Source organism: Narcine bancroftii, chromosome 9 (genome assembly GCF_036971445.1).
Source record: "Narcine bancroftii isolate sNarBan1 chromosome 9, sNarBan1.hap1, whole genome shotgun sequence".
NCBI classification, from domain to species: domain Eukaryota; kingdom Metazoa; phylum Chordata; class Chondrichthyes; order Torpediniformes; family Narcinidae; genus Narcine; species Narcine bancroftii.
The window spans coordinates 56,522,539-56,549,215 of NC_091477.1; the positions used below are offsets into that span (position 1 = coordinate 56,522,539).

General features: G+C 36.5%; 1 protein-coding gene across 7 annotated transcripts in view; it reads right to left on the reverse strand.

Moving 5' to 3' along the window:
* LOC138743667 (uncharacterized) overlaps nucleotides 1-26,677 on the reverse strand; it is a 77,561-nt gene that overhangs the window by 38,441 nt on the left and 12,443 nt on the right. For all 7 annotated transcript variants that reach the window (XM_069899236.1, XM_069899233.1, XM_069899230.1 and 4 more), the window contains exons 5-7: nucleotides 25,550-25,623; nucleotides 23,734-23,765; nucleotides 8,071-8,196 (exon numbers count right to left, since the gene is read on the reverse strand). In XM_069899236.1, coding sequence (XP_069755337.1) covers nucleotides 8,071-8,196; nucleotides 23,734-23,765; nucleotides 25,550-25,623 — 232 coding nt within the window. The remainder of the gene's footprint in view (nucleotides 1-8,070; nucleotides 8,197-23,733; nucleotides 23,766-25,549; nucleotides 25,624-26,677) is intronic.

The following is a 26,677-nucleotide window of genomic DNA, read 5'->3' on the forward strand; positions in this document are numbered from 1 at the left end:
ACACATTACATTAGCAGGCATGTTCTATAATTCATTTGGGGTTAACAAGGTTTTTATCATCTTCTCTCATGCCTATTTATGAACACAATGACCTCTTTCATTGAAAATAAACCAATACAGACCCTTCAGCTCATAGTGTTGTGTCGACACACATGAACCTACTCCAATGGCCAATCTCACCCATCCTCCATTGCTGCTCATAATATTTCATTTATTTTGTTTCCATGTGCCTGTACAAGAGTATTTTAAATGTCCCAATTGGGTCAACTTCTACCACCACCCTTGGCAATGCATTTGACTCTGCAAAAAAAAACCTACAGGGCCCTCCATAATGTTGGGACCAGTCACTTTATTTTCCTTTACTTGGCCTTGTGCTCCACAGTTTTACATTTGAAATCAAACAATTCACGTGATTAATGTGGACATTCCAGATTTTATTCAAGATTTAACCATGGAGAAATTACAGCACTTTTTATACATAGTCCCCTCATTTCAGGGCACCATAATATTTGAGACGTAGCAATGATAAGGGTAGTAAAGTTGTCATGTTTAGCACATTGTTTCATATCCCTTTCATGTAGTGACTTCTTGATGTCTATGAATCATCGACATCACCACGTGCTGAGTATTTTCTCTCCTGATGCTCTGCCAGGCCTCTACTGCAGCCATCTTCAACTCTTGCTTGTTTTGGGGGCTTGTACCCTGAAGTTTTTTTTCTACAGCACGTAAAAGATGTGCTCAATTAGATTTAAATTGGATGACTGACTTGGCCATTAAAGAATTTTCCAGATTTTAGCTTTGGAAAAACTCCTTTGCTGCATTAACAGTATGTTTGGGATCTTTGTCTTGCTGTAGCATGAAGCACTGTTTGCTTGAACTTGATCAGATATTTCTATACACCTCAATTTATTTTGATACATCATCAGTGAAGATAAGTAGCCAGACATACCCAGGCCACAACACCTGCACCATGTTTCACAGGTGAGATGGTATGCTTTGGATCTTGGTGAAAAAAAAAAATTAAAACTGTGGACCACAGGGGCAAATAAAGGAAAAAAAAAGCATTTTTGTCCCAAACATTATGGAGGGCACTGTACTGCTGACATCTCCCCTAACCTTCCCTTCTATTGAGCATTGCCATCTTGGGAGAAAGATGCTGGCTGTCCACTCTATTTACCTTTGAAGTTGCCTCTCATCCCTGTTCAACCTTTCCTAATAAAACATGTTTTCTAATCTAGAAAATCTCTTCACTCTCTCCAAAGCTTCCACATCCATCCTATAATGTGCCCAGAAATGAACACAATAAAAGTGTGGTCAAAAAGAGTTTATAGAGCTGTGACATTACCTCACAGCTCTTGAACACAATCCCCAAATTTAGAAAGGCCAACACGCCATGTGCCTACTTAACCAGCATAGCAACTTGGAGGAATCTAAGGACTTGGACCCCATGATCCCTCCACACTACTAAAAATATTGTAATTAACTTTGTACTTCACCTTGCAGTTCAATCATCCAAAGAGTGAAACATGAAAGTCTGTAGTAAAAACAGGAATGTTGGAGGAGCTCAGCCATAGGAGGTAAAGATATATAACCAATCTTTTCAAGGTGTGAGTAAAAGGCAGGCAGCCACTTGAATAAAAAGGCTGGGAGAAAAGGGAAGCAAGGGCAGGGGGCCAACAAGAAAAAAAAGGCCATAATTGGCCAAGGATAGCAGGACTGGAGAGGAAAGGCGAGAAGTGATCGGGGAGGGGGTGGCTCTGTCAATTCAGAGCTGGAGGAAAGGAGACAAAGGGACAGTGGAAGGGTAGAAATAACTGAAACTAGAGAAGTCAATGTTAATTCCATTTAGTTGGAGGGTACCCAGATAGTATATGAGGTGTTGTTCCTCCAATTTTCAGTCTGGGAACATATGAGACCATGGACAAGACGTGGGCATGGGAATGGAGCAGTGAATTGAAATGGGCTGCTACTAGGAGATTCCCGCTACTGCAGCAGACAGTAGTTAAGGTGGTGAACAAAGCGATCTTCCAGTCTGCATCCAGTCTCTCCAATGTAGAGGAGACCACGAGAGCATGGGATGCAGTAAATGACCCCTGCAGTTGCTTCACTTGGAAGAACTGTTTGGGGACCTGAATAGTGGTGAGGGAGGAGGTGTTGTTTTAAGTGCAGCACTTCCTCTGGTCACAGGGGTAGGTGCCTCAAAAGAAGCGAATGGTTGGAAGGGAGGGGTGGACAACAGAGCCACAGCCCCTGCAAAACAAGGAGAGGGGAATCTGTATCTGTTGGTGGATCATGTAGTAGGTGATAGGAATGGCAGAGGACCAAAGAGAATTACTTCACACTTCTCCTTATTGAACTTCCACTGCCACTTCTTCTCCTAACTCCACATTCTGTCAAGATCAGTGGTTCTCAATCTTTTTCTTTCCATTCACATACCACTTTGTATTTCCTATGTCACAGGTGCTCTGTGATTAGTAAGGGATTGCTTAAGGTAGTACATGAGTGAAAGAAAAAGTTTGAAAACCACTGTTTTAATTGTACCTAATTGACTTGTTATGTGCATGGTTTCAGAATTCCAAAGGAAATGGGCCAGTGACAATTTTTCTCAAGCAAAATATTTTAGTAACAATTATGTCTAGAGCAGTGATTCTCAACCTTCCCTTCCAACCCACATACCACCTTAAGCAATCCCTTACTAATCACAGAGCACCGATGGCATAGGAATTGCTTAAGGTGGTATGTGAGTGGAAAGAAACAGGTAAGAACCACTGGCCTAGATCCTACTGTAACCTACTACATTATCTACGATACCTCCAACCTTAATGTCATCTGCAAACCTAGTAATCCACCCTCCCACATACTCACCCAAGCCATTTATAAAAACTACAGTACTGATCCCTGCGAAATACTACCAGTCACTGAACTCCGGGCAGAATGCGGTCCATCTACTACCATCCTCTGCTTTCTGTGGACAGCCAATTCAGAATTCACCCAGCCAACATTTTTTTAAATTCTTATAGATCAAATAAATCAAAGTCACAAGCTCTTTCACTCAACAGACAATTGAGTAAGTCACCAGGTAATCCACAACCAGAGGAAAATATGGAAATGATAGAGGTACTACACTGTTAGGTTATATATCCGTGGAAGGGAACAAGTTTTAAGGTTTCAAAGAGTGACAGCCCTGGACACATGGTAGTATTAAACAGTGAACTTTATTAACAATAGGGAATAAATTCGCAACAAGAGACACATTCACTCACATGCAAACTGCGTTCGCTATTATACAAGTTAACAACTCCAACAACAACTACAGAGGGTTAAAACAAACAATATCTGCCACCCCCCTCCTGACAACCAGCTACAGTACAACCCACAATGGTTCCCTTTCAGGTGCATGCGAAAGAGAGCCATTACCCATCTACACACCTCACAATTAGTTAGATCTCCAGCACAGTTCGCGATCCCCAGTCTGAAATGGCTCAGGTGCTCACCTCAGCAAGAAGACAAGGAAGAAAGAGAATGGCTTGGCCACACGATCGGGTTTTATACCCACCACCCGGGGACCAACCCAGGTACTGGTTCATGTCACTATAGGTGAACTAACCATATGGTGGTATTGGCTGTGGATGGTTCTGACATTCAATGTCATGGGAGTCAGTGAACTTTGACCTCTTCCAGTCCAACCAGTAAGGTGACCCTCCACCCATAATTACCCATAATTAGGGGCTGGAGCTTTCATTTACCTTTCCAGTAATCAATTCCAGTTGCTTTATTTCCCACATTATGAAAGGCAGAAGTAGTACTTTTTAAAAAAAATCTGGACATTTAAAGATTTTTAAAAAAATGAGAGCAAAGTGTTGGCACTGTTGGGACTATTGGAGCAATTCAGCAAGAAGAATTAATATTGCAATGAATAAATAGCCAATAATGTACAGGTAGTTCCTGACTTATAACCTATGTGACTTACAATCATCTATATATATGACCAAAAAAAAAACAGCTGCGTGTGTACGATAGTGACCGTCTCTCAGTTGCCATCCGGTAGGCGCGGTAAGCATAAACATACTTCCGACTTGTGCCCATTTTGGGATCTGACCGGTTGGTCAGAACAGAACTCAAACGTATGTCAGGGAGTGTCTGTAAATGCAGTGAACCAAATTTATTCCTACTGTAAATTGTTTATGATGTAGCCACAAAAGGACTTTAAATTTAACTGTTACTTATCTTCAAACTTAAAATGAATTTGGTTAAGAAATTTTGAAAATATTCAAAACCCAGAACAAATAAACTCCAGGCTAGGAACATTAACCAACTCTAACCAGAGTTGATATTACTGGAATCATCAACTGTAGGGAGGGAAATAGTTCCAGTTCTGCACACTGGTCACCTCACATCATGCTAGTCTTTGAGCAGCACGGTTGGCGGAGCATCAGCAATCAGGACTGGGGTTTGAATCCCATGCTGTCTGTCAGGCTTGGTACTTTCTTCTCGTGTCTGTATGTGATTTCCCCAGGTACTCAGGTTTCCTCCCACCATTTGAAATGTACTGGGGGTGTAGGTTAATTGGATGTAAATTGGGCCGCCTGGACCGAAATGGCCTGTTACCATGCTGTATGTCTAAATTTGTTTTTAAAAATTAAAAAAAATCAGAATCAGATTTATTGTCATTAACAGAACAAGTACCAAAATTACTACAAATTACAATTCTGTAAATATATGCTTAAAACAAACTAAATAATTAGTATTAAAAAAATGAGGTAGTGTCCAGAGGTTCACTGTCTGTTCAGAAATCTGATGGCGGAAGGGGAAAAATTGTTTGTGTAATGTTGACTGTGTGTTTTCAGACTTCTGTACCTTCTTTTTGGTAGTAACAGTGAGAAAAGGGCATGTTTGGTGATAAGGGGTTTGATGACAGATGCTACTTTCTGGAGACACCGCCTATTAAAGTTGTACTTAATGGAGTGAAGACAAATGCCCACGATGGCACTGGCCATGTTTTATGTAATGTAGTGGATTTGGAACAGTGTTACACACACCCTGCAATGCATTCAGAAGTGCGGTCATCGTCATCTTTTGGAGCATTGATGTCTGCAAGCCAGAGTTATGAAGGTCACATGGTTTCCAAGAAACTGGAGCTGGGAACTATTAAAGATTCCAGTAAATGATCATATGGTTTCCAGGAATTTGGACTGATCTCACTGATGATGTAACAACACATGACTGTGAGAAATATATTGTCAAATTCAGACATTTTGAGCCAGTTCAGAAGTCAAGACCCTGTGGGACACACAGTAGTTGGACCCTTGTGAAAGACAGGGTTGAATTACAGTAATTACAATTACTCCTAATAAAAGAGGAATACAGAAATGTGGATTTCAAAAGGGAGACCACTTTTCGACTTTTATTTTGAAAATAAAGAGTGCAGCCTCATCATGGAAGGAAACTTCGTGACTCTTAAGAAGAGGGAGTTGAAGATCACTAGTGTGAGAGATTAAGAAGAAATCTCTTCCTGGATTTGTGAGATTGGGAAAATCTAAGAACTCGAATGTAACAAATACTTTGTTATTGCTTTTAAGCAACAATTTAAAGAACTCGATATGGTTATATATGTTTTAATACTGGACTTTTCAGAACTGAGTTTTAAGATGTAATGGTTTGAAATTTGATCACACAAACTTACGCAATTACATTTGGACATAGTGGGGTTATGCTTAGAGTTAAGTAAGAAATGTCATATTATTAATAGTTTAATAAAAACTATTATTTTGAATTTATCATTGGTGAATCTTCCATTGCTGTTCCTGTGTTAGAAGTAGTTTATAACACACTCAATTCAACTAACTAATCTATCTCACCCCTGTTTTCTTTCTCATTGCTATCTGTGATTCTTCCAAATGTGGTGTCACCAGTAAATTTACAGATAGCACTGAATTGCACCTCCCACACAGTCATGAGTGTAGAGCAAGTAGAGCAATGGGCTAAGCATGCATCCCTGAAGTCCGCCTGTGTTGATGTCTTTATGTGTGTTTATACAGTGGAACCCCAATTTAACATGACCCAATTTAAAGTGAATTGAATATAACACGATGAGTCATTGGACACGGGGTTTGGGCTGCCGCTAAGAGTGAGTACGGGTGTTTAAGGTTCGCAGGGACCTGGGGCTGCCGTGAACAGCGGGGAAGTCAGGCTGCCACGAGCAGCGAGGACGTTGGGCTGCCATGAGCAGCAGAGACCGGGGGCTGCCGCAAGCAGCGGGAATGGTCGGTTTACAAAAAAATTAATTTGTGTTTTAATTTCAACTATAATTACAGTTTATTGAAACCCTGATTTAGCACGACTCCGCTTTTATCACAATGTGATTTTTTTTGGACCCCCCAACTATCGCGTTATAACAGGGTTCCACTATATCTTTTTATACCAAGCATCGAAGAATGCTGTTTCGTCCTATTGCACTTTACAACTGTACGATAATAAACTTGAATTTTGAATTTGAACAAATTCTCCATGCTGAAATTTGTACATCCCAGAATCCAACATGTATCATTACCTGTTTTATTAACCTGTCTTAAACTTACAAAGATATGCAGTCAAAATACCTCACGTCTTTCTGGTCTTCTTCCCCTTTTAAAAATTCTCAATTTAACATGCATTTCTTTAGATTTATACACGTGTTATTATGGCAAAATGGCAGAATTTCCACTGTAGCATTCTGAAATTTACCACATTTCTACAGAGCATCCAGGTGGTTTCCAATTCCAGCATGAATTTGAACAAATTTCCCATCATCAAAGCTGAATCACTTGAAGATTTTGTATTGGATTTTCTGTCAATCATTCTTCAAAGAATATTACTCAAGAATCACTGTGAAAATCGCTGGTATAAGAATTGAATGTTATTTGTTAATTTGAAAACCAATAACTTGCTGATTTGGAATACTTAAAATATTCTTAATTTTAAAGTTTTTTTTGAACATTTCTTTTTAAAATATTTTTATTGATTTTAACATATAAACTTACATGCAAGTACACAAAAATTGGATGGAACTACATTAGACAGTTCCTTAATCCACACGAGAAACAAGTTATTGAATAAATCTATAATAACTATGTTAAACCCATATTTGCCAAATTAATTCAAATAAAAATTGATAAAAAGAAAAAAGAAAACAAAGAAAAAAATCTAATCTACCCCTAATCAAGATAACCTTTGCAAGAGAAAAGGGAAGCATTTCAAAATTATCTGAATTCAAGGCAGTTTCAGACTGGGTGGTTATTTGAATTTAAATTTTTAAAAATTTAGCACATCCAGCACAGGCCATTCTGGTTCTCGAGTCCTTGCTGCCCAATTTACACTTAATTGACCTACACCCGTGGTACATTTTTAATGGTTCGAGGAGACCAGAGCCCCCGGGGAAAACCCACGCAGACACAGGGAGAACAGTCAGCATGCGATTCAAATCCTGGCCCTGTTTGCTAGTGCTGTAAAGGCATTGTGACAAATGCTAGGCCAACCATGCCCCCCATAAGCTGAATGAACGAACTGATCTGGAATGAAACATACGATGTTACTTTTACATCCAAATTTAAGATCACCACAATGGGCTTTGCTGTTCAAACAAATTGTCGTGTTTTGCACAAATTCTTAATGAAAAAAAAAATCAAATAAGATAAATGGATAGATTCTAGAGACACAAGAGGTTGCAAATGCTAAAATATGGGTAAGGCAACATCAGTGGAGGGAAATGGAAAGTTTATGTTTCAGGTCAAGACCCCTCATCAAGTTTGAATGTGGTACACAATCAAGCAAGTGTAATAGGTGATTTCATGATATCAACTCTCACAATCTAGTACAAATGGACTGTAAGGAATAACCATGAAATCTTCAATTTATAAAAGAATACTTGTGATTGATGGGTGTGCACAAAGATTAAATCCAGATTAAATTAAATTTAAATTCAGATTTAAATTCAGTCGATCTCATCTGACAGCCACATAATGTCAAGCCACACTATACAGATAGAATTATTTATCTGAAATTGTTTGAATATATAAAAGGCTTTTACATTACCTTTTCCCCCACTTTTAAGTACTCGAGAACTTTTCCAAAAGTAGAACCAAGTCTCACAGTTTCAAAATCTGAAAAACCAGATGAAGGTAGATTGCCAAGTACCACGATCCCACTATGTGGTTCTTTCTAGAGGAGACAATGAGAGGCTGGTTATTTTAATTGCTGACTCTTGCAATGCTGCATTTATTGGCCCAGCACTTCATATGATCCCTGAACACAGTGAAAATATGAAATGCTTCCTCAAACAAAGGAAAAGGGGCCTGGAGTGCTTTATGGTCAGAGAGGGGTAAAAGAAAATCAGAACCTGCAAAATACAACCAGTTTCTTCACTGGTTAAATCAACACGATAATAAACAACAATTTTTAGAAAAGGTCAACAGTCTTTCTCTGGCAGAGATAAGCAGGACAGATTAAAAAAAAACCAGTGCATTGATTGCTTGGGTTTAGATTAGCATCACCTGAACAAGCATGCACCTCATTTCACAAATTCTTTTTTTTTGAAAAGTTTATTTTGGTTTTAAAAGACTCATAAAGCAATTTCAACAACCAATACAATCTTTTTCATCATTCACGAAACGTAGTCTGTATTTAGCCCCCCCCCCACCATCTTTTGCCGCCAAATGTATAACCATCACAATTATACATTATACAAATACTAGTGGCGTTCAGAACCCTCACTTAAATCTAAAAAACCTAGTTAACAAAATAACACAAGTAAGGAATAAAAGGGGAAAAAAATAAAATTAAACAAAATAAGAAAGGACTATAACATAACAACTACAGCACAAAAACAGGCCATTAGGCCCTTCTAGTCCGCACTGAACCAAACACTCCTCTCTAGTCCCACCTACCTGCACAATGACCATAACCCTCCACCTTCTTCTCATCCATAGACCTGTCCAGCTTTTTCTTAAATAATAAAATTGACTCTGCCGCCACTATTTCTCCTGGAAGCTCATTCCACACCGCTACCACTCTCTGAGTAAAGAAGTTCCCCCTCATGTTACCTCTAAACCTCTGCCCCATAACTCTTAACTTATGTCTTCTTGTTACAATCTCTCCTACTCTTAACGGAAATAGTCTATCCACATCCACTCTGTCTATCCCTTTCATAATCTTAAATACCTCTATCAAATCCCCTCTCAACCTTCTACGCTCCAAAGAATAAAGACCTAATCTGCCCAATTTCTCCCTGTACTCTAGATGCTTAAACCCAGGTAACATTCTAGTAAATCTTCTCTGCACTCTCTCCACTTTGTTTATATCCTTCTATAATTAGGCGACCAGAACTGCACACAGAACTCTAAATTAGGCCGCACCAACGCCTTATACAATCTCAACATCACTTCCCAACTCCTATATTCCATGCAATGATTGATAAAGGCCAGCATACTAAAAGCCTTCTTCACCACCCTATTCACATGAGTTTCTACCTTCAGGGAACGATGTACCGTTACTCCTAAATCCTTCTGCTCTTCTGTATTCATCAATGCTCTCCCATTTACTACGTATGTCCTGTTCTGATTCTTCTTAACAAAATGAAGCACCTCACACTTATCAGCATTAAATTCCATCTGCCATTTTTCAGCCCACTTTTCTAAGCAGCCCAAATCCCTCTGCAATCCTTGAAAACCTTCTTCATTATCCACTATTCCACCTATCTTAGTATTGTCTGCATATTTACTAATCCAATTCACCACCCCATCATCTAGATCATTAATGTATATAACGAACAACAATGGGCCCAATACAGATCCCTGAGGCACACCACTGGTCACCGGCCTCCAACCTGACAGACAATTTTCCACTACCACTCTCTGGCCTCTCCCTTTCAGCCAATGTTCAATCCATTTGACTATCTCAAAATTTATACCTAAAGACTGCACCTTCCTAATTAACCTTCCATGTGGTACCTTATCGAAAGCCTTACTGAAGTCCATATAGACAACATCCACCGCGCTACCCTCATCCACATTCCTAGTCACCTCTTCAAAAAATTCAATCAGATTGGTCAAACAGGACCTTCCGCCCACAAATCCGTGTTGAGTGCTCCTGATCAGACCCTGTCTATCCAGATATTTATAAGTACTATCTCTAAGAACTTCCTCCATTAATTTACCTACCACAGACGTCAAACTTACAGGCCGATAATTGCCAGGCTTCCTCCTTGAACCCTTTTTAAATAACGGAACCACATGCGCAATACGTCAATCCTCCGGCACTATCCCCATCTCTAATGACATTTGGAAAATTACCGTCAGAGAGGAGAGGAGTCACGTGATGGAGTAGTGGCCGGACAGTGAACTCCAGCCCTCTCCAGAAAAGTCGGGAAAAACGAGAGAAAATACAAAGGCACAGAAATACAAGTTAAAGAAAAGTGAATATAAAGGTGGAAAGAAGATGGAGACAAAAGGAGAAAAATCAAAATCAACGGAAAGAAGAGAGGAAGAGAAGACAACGGAGGAAAAAGGTGAAGGCCTTACCTGTCCGAAGAGGCCCGCTGTGGAGAGAAGACCCCACTACCTCAGGTCGGTAGAAAGAGAACTACAACAATGGCTCACAGAGCCGAGTAAAAGTGCGCAACCGCGCATGCGCGAGGAGTCGCGCATGCGCGATGCGCATACAAAAAAACACACCGACGGGAGGGGGGACCAGCTGGGGAGTCAATCTCCACAGCCGGCAACGACAGCTGCAGAACACCTGCAGCAAGAAGACACCACAGAAGACAATGGAAACAAGAAAGAAGAGGAGGAAAGGGCAGCAAAGAAACAACAGATGGTCAACCTAGAGGAAGAAGAAGAGGAAGAGGAAGAGTACAGGGAAATAGAAGAAGAAAAGATAGGCAAGGTAAAGGAGGTACTTGCTCTTGTTAGAGGATACATGGAGTCATTTAAAGAATGGCAAACACAGGAATTCAATGATTTAAGAAGAAGAATAAACAACACAGAAAAGAAAATAAATAAAATGGATATGACCTTAACAGAAATGGGGAAAAAAATGGACAAGATGGAAGAACGGGCAATAGCAGCAGAAATGGAGGTAGAAGACTTAAAAAAGAAATTGGAGGAATCTAATAAAAAAACTAAAGAGACACAAGAATTACTAGCCCAAAAAATAGATATAATGGAAAATTATAACAGAAGAAATAACATAAAGATAGTGGGCCTTAAGGAAGATGTAGAAGGCAAGAATATGAGGGAGTTTATAAAAGAATGGATCCCTAAGGCCCTAGGATGTCCAGAACTACAGCAAGAAATGGAAATAGAAAGGGCACATAGAGCATTGGCCCCTAAACCACAACCACAACAAAAACCAAGATCTATTGTAGTAAAATTCCTAAGATATACTACAAGAGAAAAGGTGCTGGAGAAGACAATGGAAAAAGTAAGAGAGGGCAACAAACCACTGGAGTATAAAGGGCAAAAAATCTTCATTTATCCAGATATAAGCTTTGAACTCCTAAAGAAGAGAAAAGAGTTCAATGCAGCAAAAGCGATTTTATGGAAGAAAGGATATAAATTTACACTGAAGCATCCTGCGGTATTGAAAATATTTATTCCAGGACAACAAAACAGACTATTCTCGGATCCAGAAGAAGCACGAAAATTTGCAGAACAATTACAAAAATAGACTGAGGGATGAAGACGGGTAATGAGAGCAAAAATTATCACGATTGATATGTATGTGGGTAAAGACAAAAATAGACTGAGGGATGAAGACGGGTAAGGAGGGTAAAAATGACCACGATTGATATGTATGCGGGTAAAGAGGTATAAGAGTGAATAGAGACAACGGGCATATGTGAAAGTATCTGTAATTAGAGGAAAACATAGAAAGTATAGACAAGAATTAATAAGGGAAGGTAATGGAATAGAGAGAATAAGGAGGGAACTAAAAGAGTGACCTTTGTGACATATAAAAAACGAAATCTTTTCTGGGGGGGGCTGGGTGGGGGGAAAAGAGCGGTCACTGCAAAATCAGTTGACGCTTGCGAGTGGATTCGCAAATCCAAATGGAGAGGGGAGATGTGGTTGTCCGACAAGGGATAAAGGGCAACTCAGGAGGGGAAGGGGAGATTGGGGATAAAGAAGATAGAAATAGGAGAATAAGGAAAATGTTGGATGTTGTAGGAATGTTGTCTGGTAAAGAGTTGAAAATAAGAAAACAGAAATGGAAAAGGAGGAAAGGTAATGATGGAAAAACGGAAAGAGAAGATAAACAAAATATAAAATGGCTACGCTGAACTATATGACTCTAAATATTAATGGAATACATAACCAAATTAAAAGGAAGAAACTACTAAATTTACTGAAAAAGGAAAAAATAGATATAGCATTTGTCCAAGAAACACATTTAACTGAATTGGAGCACAAGAAATTAAAGAGAGATTGGGTAGGACATGTAACAGCAGCATCGTATAATTCAAAAGCAAGAGGAGTGGCTATATTAATTAGCAAAAATGTGCCATTTAAAATAGAAGAGGAAATAATAGATCCAGCAGGGAGATATGTTATGATAAAATGTCAGATATATTCAGAGCTTTGGAATCTACTTAATATATATTCACCTAACGAAGAAGATCAAAAGTTTATGCAAGATATCTTTTTGAAGGTAGCTAATACGCAAGGGAACATACTAATAGGAGGGGATTTCAATCTGAATTTGGATCCAAATATGGATAAAACGGGGAAAAAAATTAACAGGAAGAACAAAGTAACCAAATTTATAATTAAATCAATGCAAGAAATGAAACTTGTGGACATATGGAGGAAACAAAACCCAAAAGAAAAGGAATACTCATACTACTCGACTAGACATAAAACATACTCAAGGATAGACCTATTCCTGTTATCAGCCCACATACAAGGGAGAGTTAGGAAAACGGAATATAAAGCTAGACTATTATCGGACCACTCACCCCTGTTATTGGCAATAGAGCTAGAAGACATCCCTCCAAGAATGTATAGATGGAGATTAAACCCCATGCTACTTAAAAGACAGGATTTTAGAGAATTTATTGAAAAACAATTAAAAATGTACTTTGAAGTAAATACGGAATCAGTGGAAGATAAGTTTATACTATGGGACGCAATGAAAGCATTCATTAGAGGGCAAATAATAAGTTATGCAACCAAGATGAAGAAGGACTATAATCAGGAAACAGAGCAGTTGGAAAGGGAAATAATAAACATAGAAAAAAAATTAGCAATAAAGGAAGATACAACCAAAAGAAGAGAATTGGCGGATAAAAAAATAAAATATGAAACATTACAAACATATAAGGTGGAGAAGAATATAATGAAGACAAAACAGAAATATTATGAACTAGGGGAAAAAACACACAAAATCCTAGCATGGCAGCTTAAGACAGAGCAAACTAAGAAAACGGTATTGGCAACAAGGAAAAAAGACAAACAAATTACATATAATCCAAAAGAAATTAAGGAAAACTTCAGAGAATTCTATGAACAATTATACCGAACCGAAAACGAAGGGAAAGAAGGGAAAATAGATGAATTTTTGACTAAAATTGAACTACCAAAACTACAAATAGAGGAACAAAATAAATTAACAGAACCATTTGGAACAGTAGAAATACAAGAGATAATAAAAAATTTACCAAATAATAAGACACCAGGAGAGGATGGACTCCCAATAGAATTCTACAAAACATTTAAAGACCTAATAATACCGCCCCTCCTGGATGTAATCAACCAGATTGATGAGACACAAAACTTACCAGATTCATGTAAAACAGCAATAATTACAGTGATACTAAAACAAGGGAAAGATCCACTCTCACCAGCGTCATATAGACCAATATCTTTGCTAAACACAGATTATAAGATAATAGCTAAACTATTAGCGAACAGATTGGCAGAACAGGTACCGAAAATGGTAAATTTAGACCAAACTGGATTTATCAAAAAAAGACGCACAACAGACAATATTTGTAAATTTATTAACTTAATTCATGCAGTAGAAGGAAATAAAGCACCGGCAGTAGCAGTTGCTTTAGACGCAGAGAAGGCCTTCGACAGAGTAGAATGGAATTACTTGTTCAAAGTATTGCAAAAATTCAGTTTACCGGAGAAGTATATTAATTGGATTAAAGCATTATATAAGGGACCGTTAGCGAAAGTGACAGTAAATGGACATGTATCAAAGCAATTTAACTTAAGCAGGTCAACGCGACAGGGATGCCCACTATCACCATTATTGTTTGCGCTAGCTATAGAACCACTAGCAGAATCGATAAGAAGAGATAATAATATAAAAGGAATAAAAATAAAAGACAGGGAATATAAAATCAGTCTGTTTGCGGATGATGTGATAGTGTACTTAACAGAACCAGAACTATCAATAAAAGAACTATATAAGAAATTGAAGGAATATGGAGAAGTGTCGGGATACAAGATAAACGTAAATAAAAGTGAAGCAATGCCTATGAATAACGCGGATTTCTCAAAATTTAAGGAGGAATCCCCATTCAGATGGCAAACGCAGGCAATAAGATACCTAGGTGTGCAAATAAACAAAAATCTAGGCCAATTATATAAACTCAATTACAATCCACTAATGAAAAAACTACAGGACGATTTAGAGCATTGGAAAGAGCTACCACTAACACTGATAGGAAGGATAAACTGTATTAAAATGAACATTTTTCCAAGGATACTATACTTATTTCAGGCATTGTCAATACAACTGACAGAAAAATTCTTCAAAGAGTTAAAGAAAATAATAAGGAGATTTTTATGGAGAGGGGGGAAACCGAGGATAGCACTAGACAAATTAACAGAATGGTATAAACAAGGAGGCTTACAATTGCCAAACTTCAAAAATTATTATAGAGCCGCACAATTAAGGTACCTATCAGATTTTTATCAAACAAGGGAAAAACCAGACTGGACGAGACTAGAATTAGATAAAATAGGGGAAAAGATACCTGAACACATATTATATAAATGGGACGAAAAATTGGTACAACATAGAACTTCTCCAGTATTACACCATCTCCTCAATATATGGAAGAAGATACATGTAGAAAGAAATAAAATAAATTACCAAATACCAAAACTAATATTGACGCAAAATAAGCTACTCCCTTTTACAATAGACAACCTTGCCTTTAGAAAATGGGAAAAAAAAGGGATTAAAAGAATAGAAAATTGTTTTTCAGGAAGTAGATTCTTATCCTTTGAACAAATGAGAGATAAGTACAATATAACGGGAGATACAGCGCTGGCATATTACCAACTGAGATCCTACTTGAAAGATAAATTAGGAAGCAACTTGAGTTTACCAGAGGGAAGTAACCTTGAATATGTGATTACAGATACAATGTTAATCAAAAGATTTATAAAAAATATGTATATTAAACTGCAAGAAAAGGAAAATGAGGAAACAAATGGTAAAACTAAACAAAAATGGGAACAAGATTTAAATATAAAGATAAAAAAGGAAACATGGGAGAAGTTATGCTCTGGAACGATGAGAAATACAATAAATACGAGGCTGCGTATGATACAATATAATTGGTTACACAGACTATACATTACACCGCAAAAGTTAAATAAATGGGACCCAACAGTATCTGATAGATGTTTTCGATGTAAAAAAGAAAGGGGAACAACAATTCATGCAATCTGGACATGTGAGAGAGTAGAAAAATTTTGGGATGATCTCAATCAGATATTAAATAAAATAACAGAAAACAATATACCAAAGAATCCAGAGATCTTTCTCCTAAGTAACATAAAAAATAAAGAATTTGGAATTGACTTGGAGGATGCACAAAAAAGATTTGTTAAGATAGCCCTAGCTGTAGCAAAAAAATGTATTATGTCAACCTGGAAATTGGAAGATAATTTGAAAATACAACAATGGTATATAGAAATGAATAAATGTATTCCATTAGAAAAAATAACATATAGTTTAAGAAATAATATTGAAATATTCGAACAAGTATGGGAGCCTTACATTAAATACAATAGCGAAAACCTACCGGGAACAAACATTACCTAAGTTGATGGAAGGAGAAGAGAAGAAAAAAATGGACTCAGTAGAATTTCTGGTGTATTTTTGTTGAATGACAACATTGTCTAACTGAATTAATGCAACCTAGATTGTATAACTAAAATGGATGAGAGGGGGGAGGGATGGGGGGGTGGCTTGGGAGGAGGGAGGGGGGAGGGAGAAAAAGTCACTGTAAATGTGTGGAAAAGAAAAAGTGTATATCATGGCTATTGTGATTTATGGTGTGAAAAATAAAAAATTTAAAAAAAAAAAAAAAAAAAAAAGAAAATTACCGTCAGAGCCTCTGCTATTTCCTCCTTTACTTCTCTCAATGTCCTGGGGAAGATCCCGTCTGGTCCCGGAGACTTATCCACCTTTATATTCCTCAAAATCCCTAACACTACATCTTTCATAATCACTATATTCTCCATATTTACCCAATTTGCTTTTTTTATCTCACATCTCCCAATATCCTTCTCCTTGGTGAATACCGAAGAAAAGAAACTGTTCAATATCTCCCCCATTTCTCTAGGCTCCACACACAGTTTTCTGCTCTGATTCTCTAAGGGACCAATTTTGTCTCTCGCTTTCCTTTTACCATTAACATATTTGTAGAACCCGTTTGGATTAATTTTCACCCTGCTTGCTATAGTTTCCTCGTACCTTCTTTTAGCTTTCCTAATTCCTCTCTTAAGATTCCTCTTACATTCAATGTATTTTTCAAACATCTCCTTAATTCCATGCTTCTTATACCTAATGTACGCCTCCCTTTTTCTTCGAACCAACAAGGCGACCTTCATGAACTGAATTTGATCTTTGGTCAATCTAAAATTCACTTTCCCAATGTCTCCCAGAAGTTACAACTCCGGATCTTGTGGAAAATCCACCTTTGTAATTTTTTTCAAAATGTCCCCCAGTTCTTCTCTGAAAGGTCTCACCTTTGTACACAACCAGGTAGAGTGGACAAAGATTCCAATTTCCACACCACACCTAAAGCACATTATTGGCTTTGATTTATGTAATTTTTGTGGTGTGAGGTACAGTTGGTGCAAGATGTTGTTCTGCACCAACCTGTATCTGGCATTAAAGACCCCAGCCACATTATCCAGACACAGGTCTTGCCACCACTCTTCATTGATTGTTGTGCGTCCAATTCCCATCTCTAACTTGGCCTCTGTAAGCCCAGCTTTGGGCTCTCACTTTAGAATATGTAGTACTTCAAGAAATAAATTTACACACATTCCCCTGTCGAATTAGAATTTCCACATTACTAGACCATGGCAGGGTCATAGACGGTCTTAATTTTTCCCTTAAAAAAGATCTTATTTGAAGATAGCAGAAGAATGTTCTATTAGACAGACCACATTTGTTTCTCAGCCGCCTTCATTTGTTAACAATCATCGATACACCTGATACCCTTCTGGCACCAGCTGTCCAGGATTTTATTACCCAGAGTCAAGGGTATTAATTTGTTGTGGGTCAAAGGCGTTTTAGGAGATATCCCCATGTTCTATCTAATAATTTATTGTCTGATTTGTATAGAAATTCTCCTGCCATCTTTTTACCTATCACACCTAGTCCAATTTGTGCCCAGGAGGAGGGAAGGCCCCGACCCCCTAAAAGAGTGAGGCGATAAACCTTGCCTGGATTGCTGAATAATATATATATTTTTAAAAATCAGCAATTTTTAACTCCCCCAAATTATGATCCCATGTCAACTTTTCCATGAAGATTCTATTTCAAATTTAAAATTTTTTAATTTAGGTTTCCACACATGTATTAATATCAAAATACAATAATTATATACCAAGTACATTATACATGATGTTTTATACCCCAAAAAACCTCAACCCCCTCCCCCCGATGACCCTTACAAAAAGAGAAATAGAAAAGAAAAAGAAGGAAAGAAAGAGAAAAAGATAAAGAAAAAATTATACCTGGTTATCAAAATATTAGCACCATTCAGCCAATTTTAGCCTTTTCAATATTATTTAATTATTCTGAGGAGTTAACGAGGTTTTATGAGGTTAAGGAAAACCTTTTTCATAAATTTATACTTATAATATGTAAATATGGGTTCCAAATTTTCATAAAAGAATATTTCTTCCAAAGGTTGTATGTAATTTTCTCAAGAGGTCTACAACTATATATTTCCACACGCCATTCTCCATACCTAAATGGGAATCTGATTTTCACGTCATTGCTATACATTTTCTTGCAGCTGCTAACACAATTTTCACAAAAACTGATAAAAATTCAAGTTCAGTTTTGGTCTTATCACTGAAATATTGCCCAGTAAAAAGAACCTTGGATCTTGGGATTGTACTCCCTGGAGTTTAGAAGATTGAGAGGGGATCTCATAGAGACATATAAAATTCTGGCAGGACTGGACAGAATGGATGCAGATGGGATGTTTCCAATGATGGGAAAATCCAGAACCCGGGGACATGGTTTGAGGATAATAGGCAAACCATTTAGGACCGAGATGAGGAGGAATTTCTTTACCCAGAGGGTGGTGAATCTGTGGAATTCATTGCCACAGAGGGCAGTAGAGGCAGGTTCATTAAATATATTTAAGAGGGAATTAGATATATTTCTTCAGTATAAGGGTATTAAAGGTTACGGAGAGAAGGCGGGGACGGGGTACTGAACTTTAAGATCAGCCATGATCTTGTTGAATGGCGGAGCAGGCTTGAAGGGTCGAATGACCTACTCCTGCTCCTATCTTCTATGTTTCTATGTTTGTGGAAACTAAACTTGCATGTTTTGTTCTGGAAATTTCCCTAATCCTGTCCAAAATGGTCTCAATTTTGAACATAACCATGTAGAATATAAAAAAAGTACCTATCACTTGATCACATCTAAAACATTTATCTGATAAAGCTGACTTCAATCTATTTAATTTCTGTGGGGTAAGATATAATTGATGTAAAAAGTTATATTGAACTAATCTATACCTAACATTTATTGTATTTGTCATGACATAATTCCATTCAATTTTTCTCATCAATACTAATTTCCCATCTCTGTTTAGATCTATGAAATCTCTGTTTTAAAGTTCCCTTTTGTAATAATATATAAGTGGGTGAATAAATTTGTTAATAGATCTGCAACCAATCAAAATTTCTATTTCACTCCTTTTAGGTAATAACTTGGACCAGGTTTGCCTCGTAAATATGCTTTTATTTGACAATAACAAAATAATGTATTTTTTTTAAATTTATTTTTAAGTTAATCAAATTACATTAAATTTCCTCCTTTAATTCCCTTTATAGAATTAGAAACATAGAAGATGTCTATTTTGGTTCAAATACATTTTAGATATGATAGGATTCCTTATTCCCATTTCAATGTTTACCGTATTCCATATATTAATCAAATGCTTCAACAATGGGGTTTTCCTGTCTCCAGATATTACTCTTCTGATGTCTTCTCTCCTATCTTTTCCATCTCTATTTTAATCCATGCTGATTTCTCTCCCTCTTCGAAAAAAAAGAGAGAAATCTCATTTGTGTTGCTTTATAATAATTTCTAAAACTTCGAAGTTGTAGACCTCCTAATTCAAATTTCCACGTTAATTTTTCTAACAAAAGCATCGGCATTTTCACTGCCAAAGAAATTTTCTTACATATTTATTTAATTTCTGGGGAAAAAAATTGGAAAGGATATAGGCAATGTTTGAAAAAGATATTGTACTCTTGGAAATATATTCATTTTAATACAATTAACTCTTCACAATAATGTGAATCAAGTTCCATCCATTTATTTAAATCTTTATCAATTTTAAGTGAAAGGGTATAGTTCAATTTGAATATATTATTTAAATTGTTATCTACTCTATTTTCTAAATATTTTATTCCATTTATCGGCCATTTAAATTGGGTGTCTCTTTGACACTGAGTATAGTCACCTCCAGTAAGAGCCATAATTTCACTTTTATCCCAATTTACTTTATAACCAGACACTGTTTCATATTCTTTTAATCTTAAATATAATTTTCTTAATGATCCTTCTTGTTCTGTAAAATAAATTATTATATCATCTGCAAATATATTAATCTTATATTCCTCTCTATCAACTTAAAAACCTTTAATATCAGTATCTGATCAAATCAGTTCTGCTAATGGTTCTATCGCTAAAATAAATAAAGCTGGAGATAATGGACACCCTTGCCTTCTAGACTTGGTTATATGTAAAGGTGCAGATATTTGTTACAACTTCAGCGTTTGGTTCATTATATAAAGCTTTAATCCAATTTGCAAATAACTGTCCCATCCCAAATTTTCCAAGCATAGAAAGTCCCATTCTAGTCTGTCAAATGCTTTTTCCACATCTAAGGCCACTGCTACACTCAAATCTCCTCTTTTTGTGCCAGATGTATTATACTCAATAGTCTGGCCACATTATCTGCTGATTTTCTTTTTTTTAAAACAAATCCAGTCTGGTCCATATTTATTAACTTCAGTAGAAATTTTGCTAACCTATTTGTTAATTACTTTGCCACTATTTTATAATCTGCATTAAATAATGAAGTATGTTTATAAAATTATGATTTTAAAGGGTTCTTGTTTTGGTATTACAGTTATTATTGCTGTATTAAAAGTCTCTGATATAGTATGCTTCGGAGCTACCTGTCCTAGTACCTCCATAAAAGGAGGAATGAATAAATCCTTAAACTCTTTATAAAATTCAGGCAGGAAACCATCCTCTCCTTGAGACATTACTTTGTAATGAGCTCAGTGCTTCTCTCACCTCTATTGGGGTGAATGGAGCACCTAACTCTCTTTGATCTTCCAGGTTTAATACAGATAAATTAATTTGTGACAAAAAAAATTATCTATTTTATTTATCACCATTTAAAGACTCTGATTGATACTGCTTTATATAAAATTATACACAATTTTCGTTAATTTCTTGTGGTTTATAAGTAATTAAGTCAGTATCATTTTGAGATGCAATAATCATTCTGATATTTGTTTTGTATTTAACTGCCATGCCAGAACCTTAAGAACCCTTTCACCTAATTCATAATACCTTTGTTTAGTTCTCTAAATTTCTTATTTCTATCTCCAATTGCCCTACTTCTTTCATGTAATCCTTAATTTTAGAAGTATAATTTATTATTTTACTACTTAAATACGCTTTCATCTCGTCGCATAAAATAAATTTATTATTCATCGAATTAGAGTTGGTCTCAAAATAGGACCCTATCTGTCTTCTAATAAATTCACAAAAATATTTTATTTTGAAAGAATATGGAATTAAATCTCCATCTATAAACGAATTCTTCTTTATCCAACATTACTATTGTCAAAAATAAAGGAGATGATCATATAAAATTCTTGCCTTGTACTCTGCTTGTTGAATTCTACCCTGAAGTTGTGCAGATATTAAGGACAAATCCATCCTGGAGTAAGAATCATGTCTATTTGAATAAAAGGAATAATCTCTTTCTTTTGGATGACTTCTTCTCCATGCATCTATTAAATTTAAATCATTCATTAAATGCAATATAGCTTTAACAGCTTTTGTCCTGATTATTGCTCTTGTTGATCTATCTAAAACTGAGTCAAAACAAAAATTAAAATCTCCACCTATTAATATATTATCAGAGCCGTTGTCATACCCACACTCCTGTTCGGCTCCGAATCATGGGTCCTCTACCGGCACCACCTACGGCTCATAGAACGCTTCCACCAGCGTTGTCTCCGCTCCATCCTCAACATCCATTGGAGCACTTTCATCCCTAGCGTCGAGGTGCTCGAGATGGCAGAGGTCGACAGCATCGAGTCCACGCTGTTGAAGATCCAGCTGCGCTGGATGGGTCACGTCTCCAGAATGGAGGACCATCGCCTTCCCAAGATCGTGTTATATGGCGAGCTCTCCACTGGCCACCGTGACAGAGGTGCACCAAAGAAAAGGTACAAAGACTGCCTAAAGAAATCTCTTGGTGCCTGCCACATTGACCACCGCCAGTGGGCTGATAACGCCTCAAACCGTGCATCTTGGCGCCTCACAGTTTGGCGGGCAGCAACCTCCTTTGAAGAAGACCGCAGAGCCCACCTCACTGACAAAAGGCAAAGGAGGAAAAACCCAACACCCAACCCCAACCAACCAATTTTCCCCTGCAACCGCTGCAACCGTGTCTGCCTGTCCCGCATCGGACTTGTCAGCCACAAACGAGCCTGCAGCTGACGTGGACTTTTTACCCCCTCCATAAATCTTCATCCGCGAAGCCAAGCCAAAGAAGATATGCATTTGATAAATTAAGAAATGTTTTTTATATAAAATTTTCATAATCTACATTTGGTGCATATATATTCACAAGTATCCAATGTTCCAAAAAAAAATTGACCATGTACCATATCTACCTGCAGTGTCAGTAACTACATTTTATATTTTAACCAGAAGATTCTTATTGCCACTCTTCTTGCTTTTGAATTAAATGAAGAAGCCGCAAAGTATCCTACCCGGTTTCTTTTTAACTTCTGATGCTCTTTTTCAATTAAATACATTTCTTTCAAAAAAGCTATATCTACTTGATATGTGCCAATATCCTTTTTTTCTTTTCAATGGGCTATTATGCCCATTAATATTAAAAGATAAAATATTCACAGATACTTTTTTTTTTAAACATCTTCAAATAAAACCTCCCCTTTGCCTCTCTCCTCATAACTCCTTGGTATTCAGATCTGTATTATCTGTTGTATCAAAGCATATCCATTTCTTTAAACCAGGTAAAAAAAAAGAAAAAAGGAAAAGGAAAAAAATATAAATATTAAAATAAAGAAAAAAAACCCTGTTAATGTTATTTAAATTATACACATTACTCCCTCCCCCCCCCTCCCCATTTCATTTCACAAATTCTTGTCACATCTTCAGACAGAGGATGGATTAATCTAAAAGTGATGTAATGGAGCAGCAGATTGTGCTGGTGTTTCATAGCTACAAGGGAACCAGTTTCAATTTTCACCTGTGTGGATTTTATACCTCATCTCTGTAACTACATGTGTCTTCCCCAAGGGCTCTAGTTTTCTCCCACATCCAAAAGATAAGTTAGTAAACTAACTGGCTAATGTTAATTGCCCTTAGAGAAAGCTAACAGCAGAAAAATAAAGAATCAAAGTTGATGGGCACATGTAAGAGACACTAAGTGTTGCAGTACTGGGCAAGAAGGAGGGAGGCCCAATGGGAGTACTCCCCTGGAATCCAGCATAGATCCAATGACCCCCTTCTGCATTGATTTAAACAAAAGACAATTGAAAAGCACAAAAAATAACTAAAGGAAATGAGGGCAGCGTCAGAACAGTTGTCACATTCATTAACTTACTTTCAAACTGTTTTCCAACTGAAATGAATATAACTTCTGAGGTAACAATGGGCAAAAATGCAATTTTATTCATTTTTTATAGATTACACGTTATCCCAATGTCAGCATAGGTTTTCTCCGGGGCATCCAGTTTTCTCTCACCGTTTAAAATGTATCGGGGGTGTAGGTTAATGGGCTCTCAAGTGAGAAGCATGGACTCATGGGCCAAAATACCCTGTTACCATGTTGTATGCCTAAATTTAAAAAAATATTCAATCATAAATCTAACAGCTCAATATTGCATATCTAAGAATTAGAATTAAATCAACACTGACCAGGTTTTCTTGTTTGCTTGGCATTGGATTATCTGAAAATAAGGCACAGAAACATTTCACTCAGATTTGTTTTTAATGCAATATTTACAGAAATTAACTCAAAAACTTCAGCACATTTACTGTATATCAACATCTTCTTGGCCAGAAATGGAGAATTAACCAAGAGTTCAAATACACTGAAGTAGCTTACTTTTCTCTTTGTTATTTATTTTTGTGCTTTTTTTTCAACAATGGATTGTAACAAATGCTTACTTTTGACTTTAAAAATCTTAACAGTTGATTGCATCATAATTAAAGTACAAATATTTAAAGAACAGACACAATAAAACAAAAGTCTACCATTTCCAATGACTAAAAGGTGAGATACATAATTCATCAAACCTTCTTGAAAACTAGAAGGTTAATCGATGATTTGATTAAAGTTTTTAAGCTATATTAAAACCCCTGTTAACCAGAATGCAAGCAACCAACAACCTCAAGAACCTGCAAAAACATTTGAGGAAAATTAATAAATAAAATTAAAATAAATAAATAAGAATAAATTAAAAAAATAAATTTTTAAATAGTAAAAATAAATGTTCATAAACCTTTAGTGAATTTAGGAGCAAATATTCAGCCAGTGGAGTGCCTTGGTCATGCTTTGCTCATAGAAGCTGTTTGGATAAAATTGTGTTTGATTAAAAGGGCATCGCCCAGGATAAGAGCTGGTTGATGCCACTTGCCGTTGGGGTGATTCTCTTAATGTCTTATTCCTGTTTAGTAATCTTTATTAGTATATTATTAAGTATATTAGTAAGGCTTTATCTGTAAATTTGGGGAAAGGGTGAAACCTGCAGATACAGCTAAGGTTAAAATGTTTTCAAAGAATGTGACTGAAAATAAAGTAAAATAAAGTTTAATGTTGATATATTCATGCAAGTGGTTTGTTCAGTTTAAGTACAGTATAGTATTTTTGTCTTTTAAACTGTTTATTCTTAATGTAGGTGTATTGGTTAGGCATTGTAAGAGTGAGTCTCAAGCAACCGGAAAACTCACTTACCTTGCATCTACCAATCCCTGAATACCAGGAATTTTACTATATTAATGGAAAATAATCGTAAATAAAAACTGTATGTTCTCCTTAATAAATCTGTATCTGGAGGTGTATTAGGACAATTGGAAACCTGATTTTTCAGAAGGTTTATGACTGCTTGTACACAACAAAACAGTGTTGATGTTTGAAACTCTTCCATAAATACCAAAAGAAAATTTCCATTTATGGGTCTTTGACAAGATATTGTTGAATAGGAAAAGCTTAAGAAGCCTATTTGTCTGTTCTTCAGACATAAAGAACAGAAACAAATAAAGGTAAGCTGCTTCCAGACATTTCCCGGAGGAAGAGCTAAATTGATGAGAGAAGGACAAAAGATGATACCAATTCTAAGAAGTTTCAAGGTCTTAGTCTCTTAAACTGAAGATTGTGGGGTCAAATGCCATCCATGGGTACTGACAATTAGTTCCCTTCATTGCATGATATCGTGACAATTGTATTTGTCACAATGAAAATGCAGCATGAATGACACTCGTGCAGTCTATGTTGCTGAAGTGCTTTAACAAATTTCGTGACACATGTTCATGACCACAAATTCTGATTCTGATTAGGTGAAAGAATAAATTCACGTGTAAAGGTCATATTACCGCTTTGGAGAATAGGGAAATATCTCCACTAGGAAAAAAAAGGCTGTATTGAAAGGTATGTTGAATAATTAATAACATTAAAAATACTAAAAACAGAACTAACTGCATGTGTTCATCGTCAATAGCAGTTTGTTTTTACCTGCATGTCTTTTCGTCTTCAGCTTTTTGAGAAACATAGTTGTAACGTTCTCTTCTTCCTCAACAGGATCTTTCCTACATATAGCCAAAAATATACATCTTAAATGTACTTTCTTAAAATTACTTTAGTAATTGAATATCATATCTAAATTATATAGAACAATAACTTTTAAAATGTTCAGGATTATATATTATTTTCTAATTAATGACAAATTTAACTCTACTTAGATTATAGATACAGATAAAGATCACTAAAGTTTGGACAATATGTGGTTTCACAAAAAAAATCTTCACTTTAGTTCTCATTGTAATTCAATTATCTTGGTTTCAATTTCATTGTTAAAATTGAATCACTGGATAATTACTGAGGTTAAAACAACTAAAATATTTTTACACAATTTATGGTTTTCTGCACATTACATGAGTGAAAATACGGTACTCCTGCCCTGTCCTCATGCCAGGATCACAGCAGTCCATCCAATGATCACTAACATAAATGTCACATTCTACACAGAGAACATTGGCATCACATGGAGCAAGAAGACTATACACTAAAATATTCCTTAATAGTGTATGAGATGTACAGCACACTTTTTTCCTTTATTTGCCCCTGTGCTCCACAATTTTAAATTTGTAATCAAACAATTCACATGTAATTAAAGTCCACATTCCAGATTTTATTCAAGGATTTTTGTGCATATTTTGGTTTGACTGTGTAGAAATTACAGCACTTTTTATACATAGTTCCCCCATTTCAGAGCACCATAATGTTTGGGACATTTGGCTTCATGGGTGTTTTTGAGCACTTAGGTATGTTTAATTGCTTCATTGGTGCAGGTATGAGAGAGCAAGGTTTGTTTCTAAGCTTTTGGTCATCTTTGGAGTCTGTAGTTGCCATTTTTCATCAGGAGGACCAGAGCTGTGCTAATGTAAATCAAAGAAGCTGTTATGAGGTTGAAAAACAAGAATAAGGAGGCGTCAGGTGAAGTAGCAACGAGGAAAGACGTGTTCCTAGAGAGTCCCTCAATAGTTATCTTTTATTTGCTATGTTATTGTTAAAACTGCATTCCTAAAAATTTCAAAACAAATCTCATCTGCTACTTGTGTATGTCACGATATAATCTTAGGA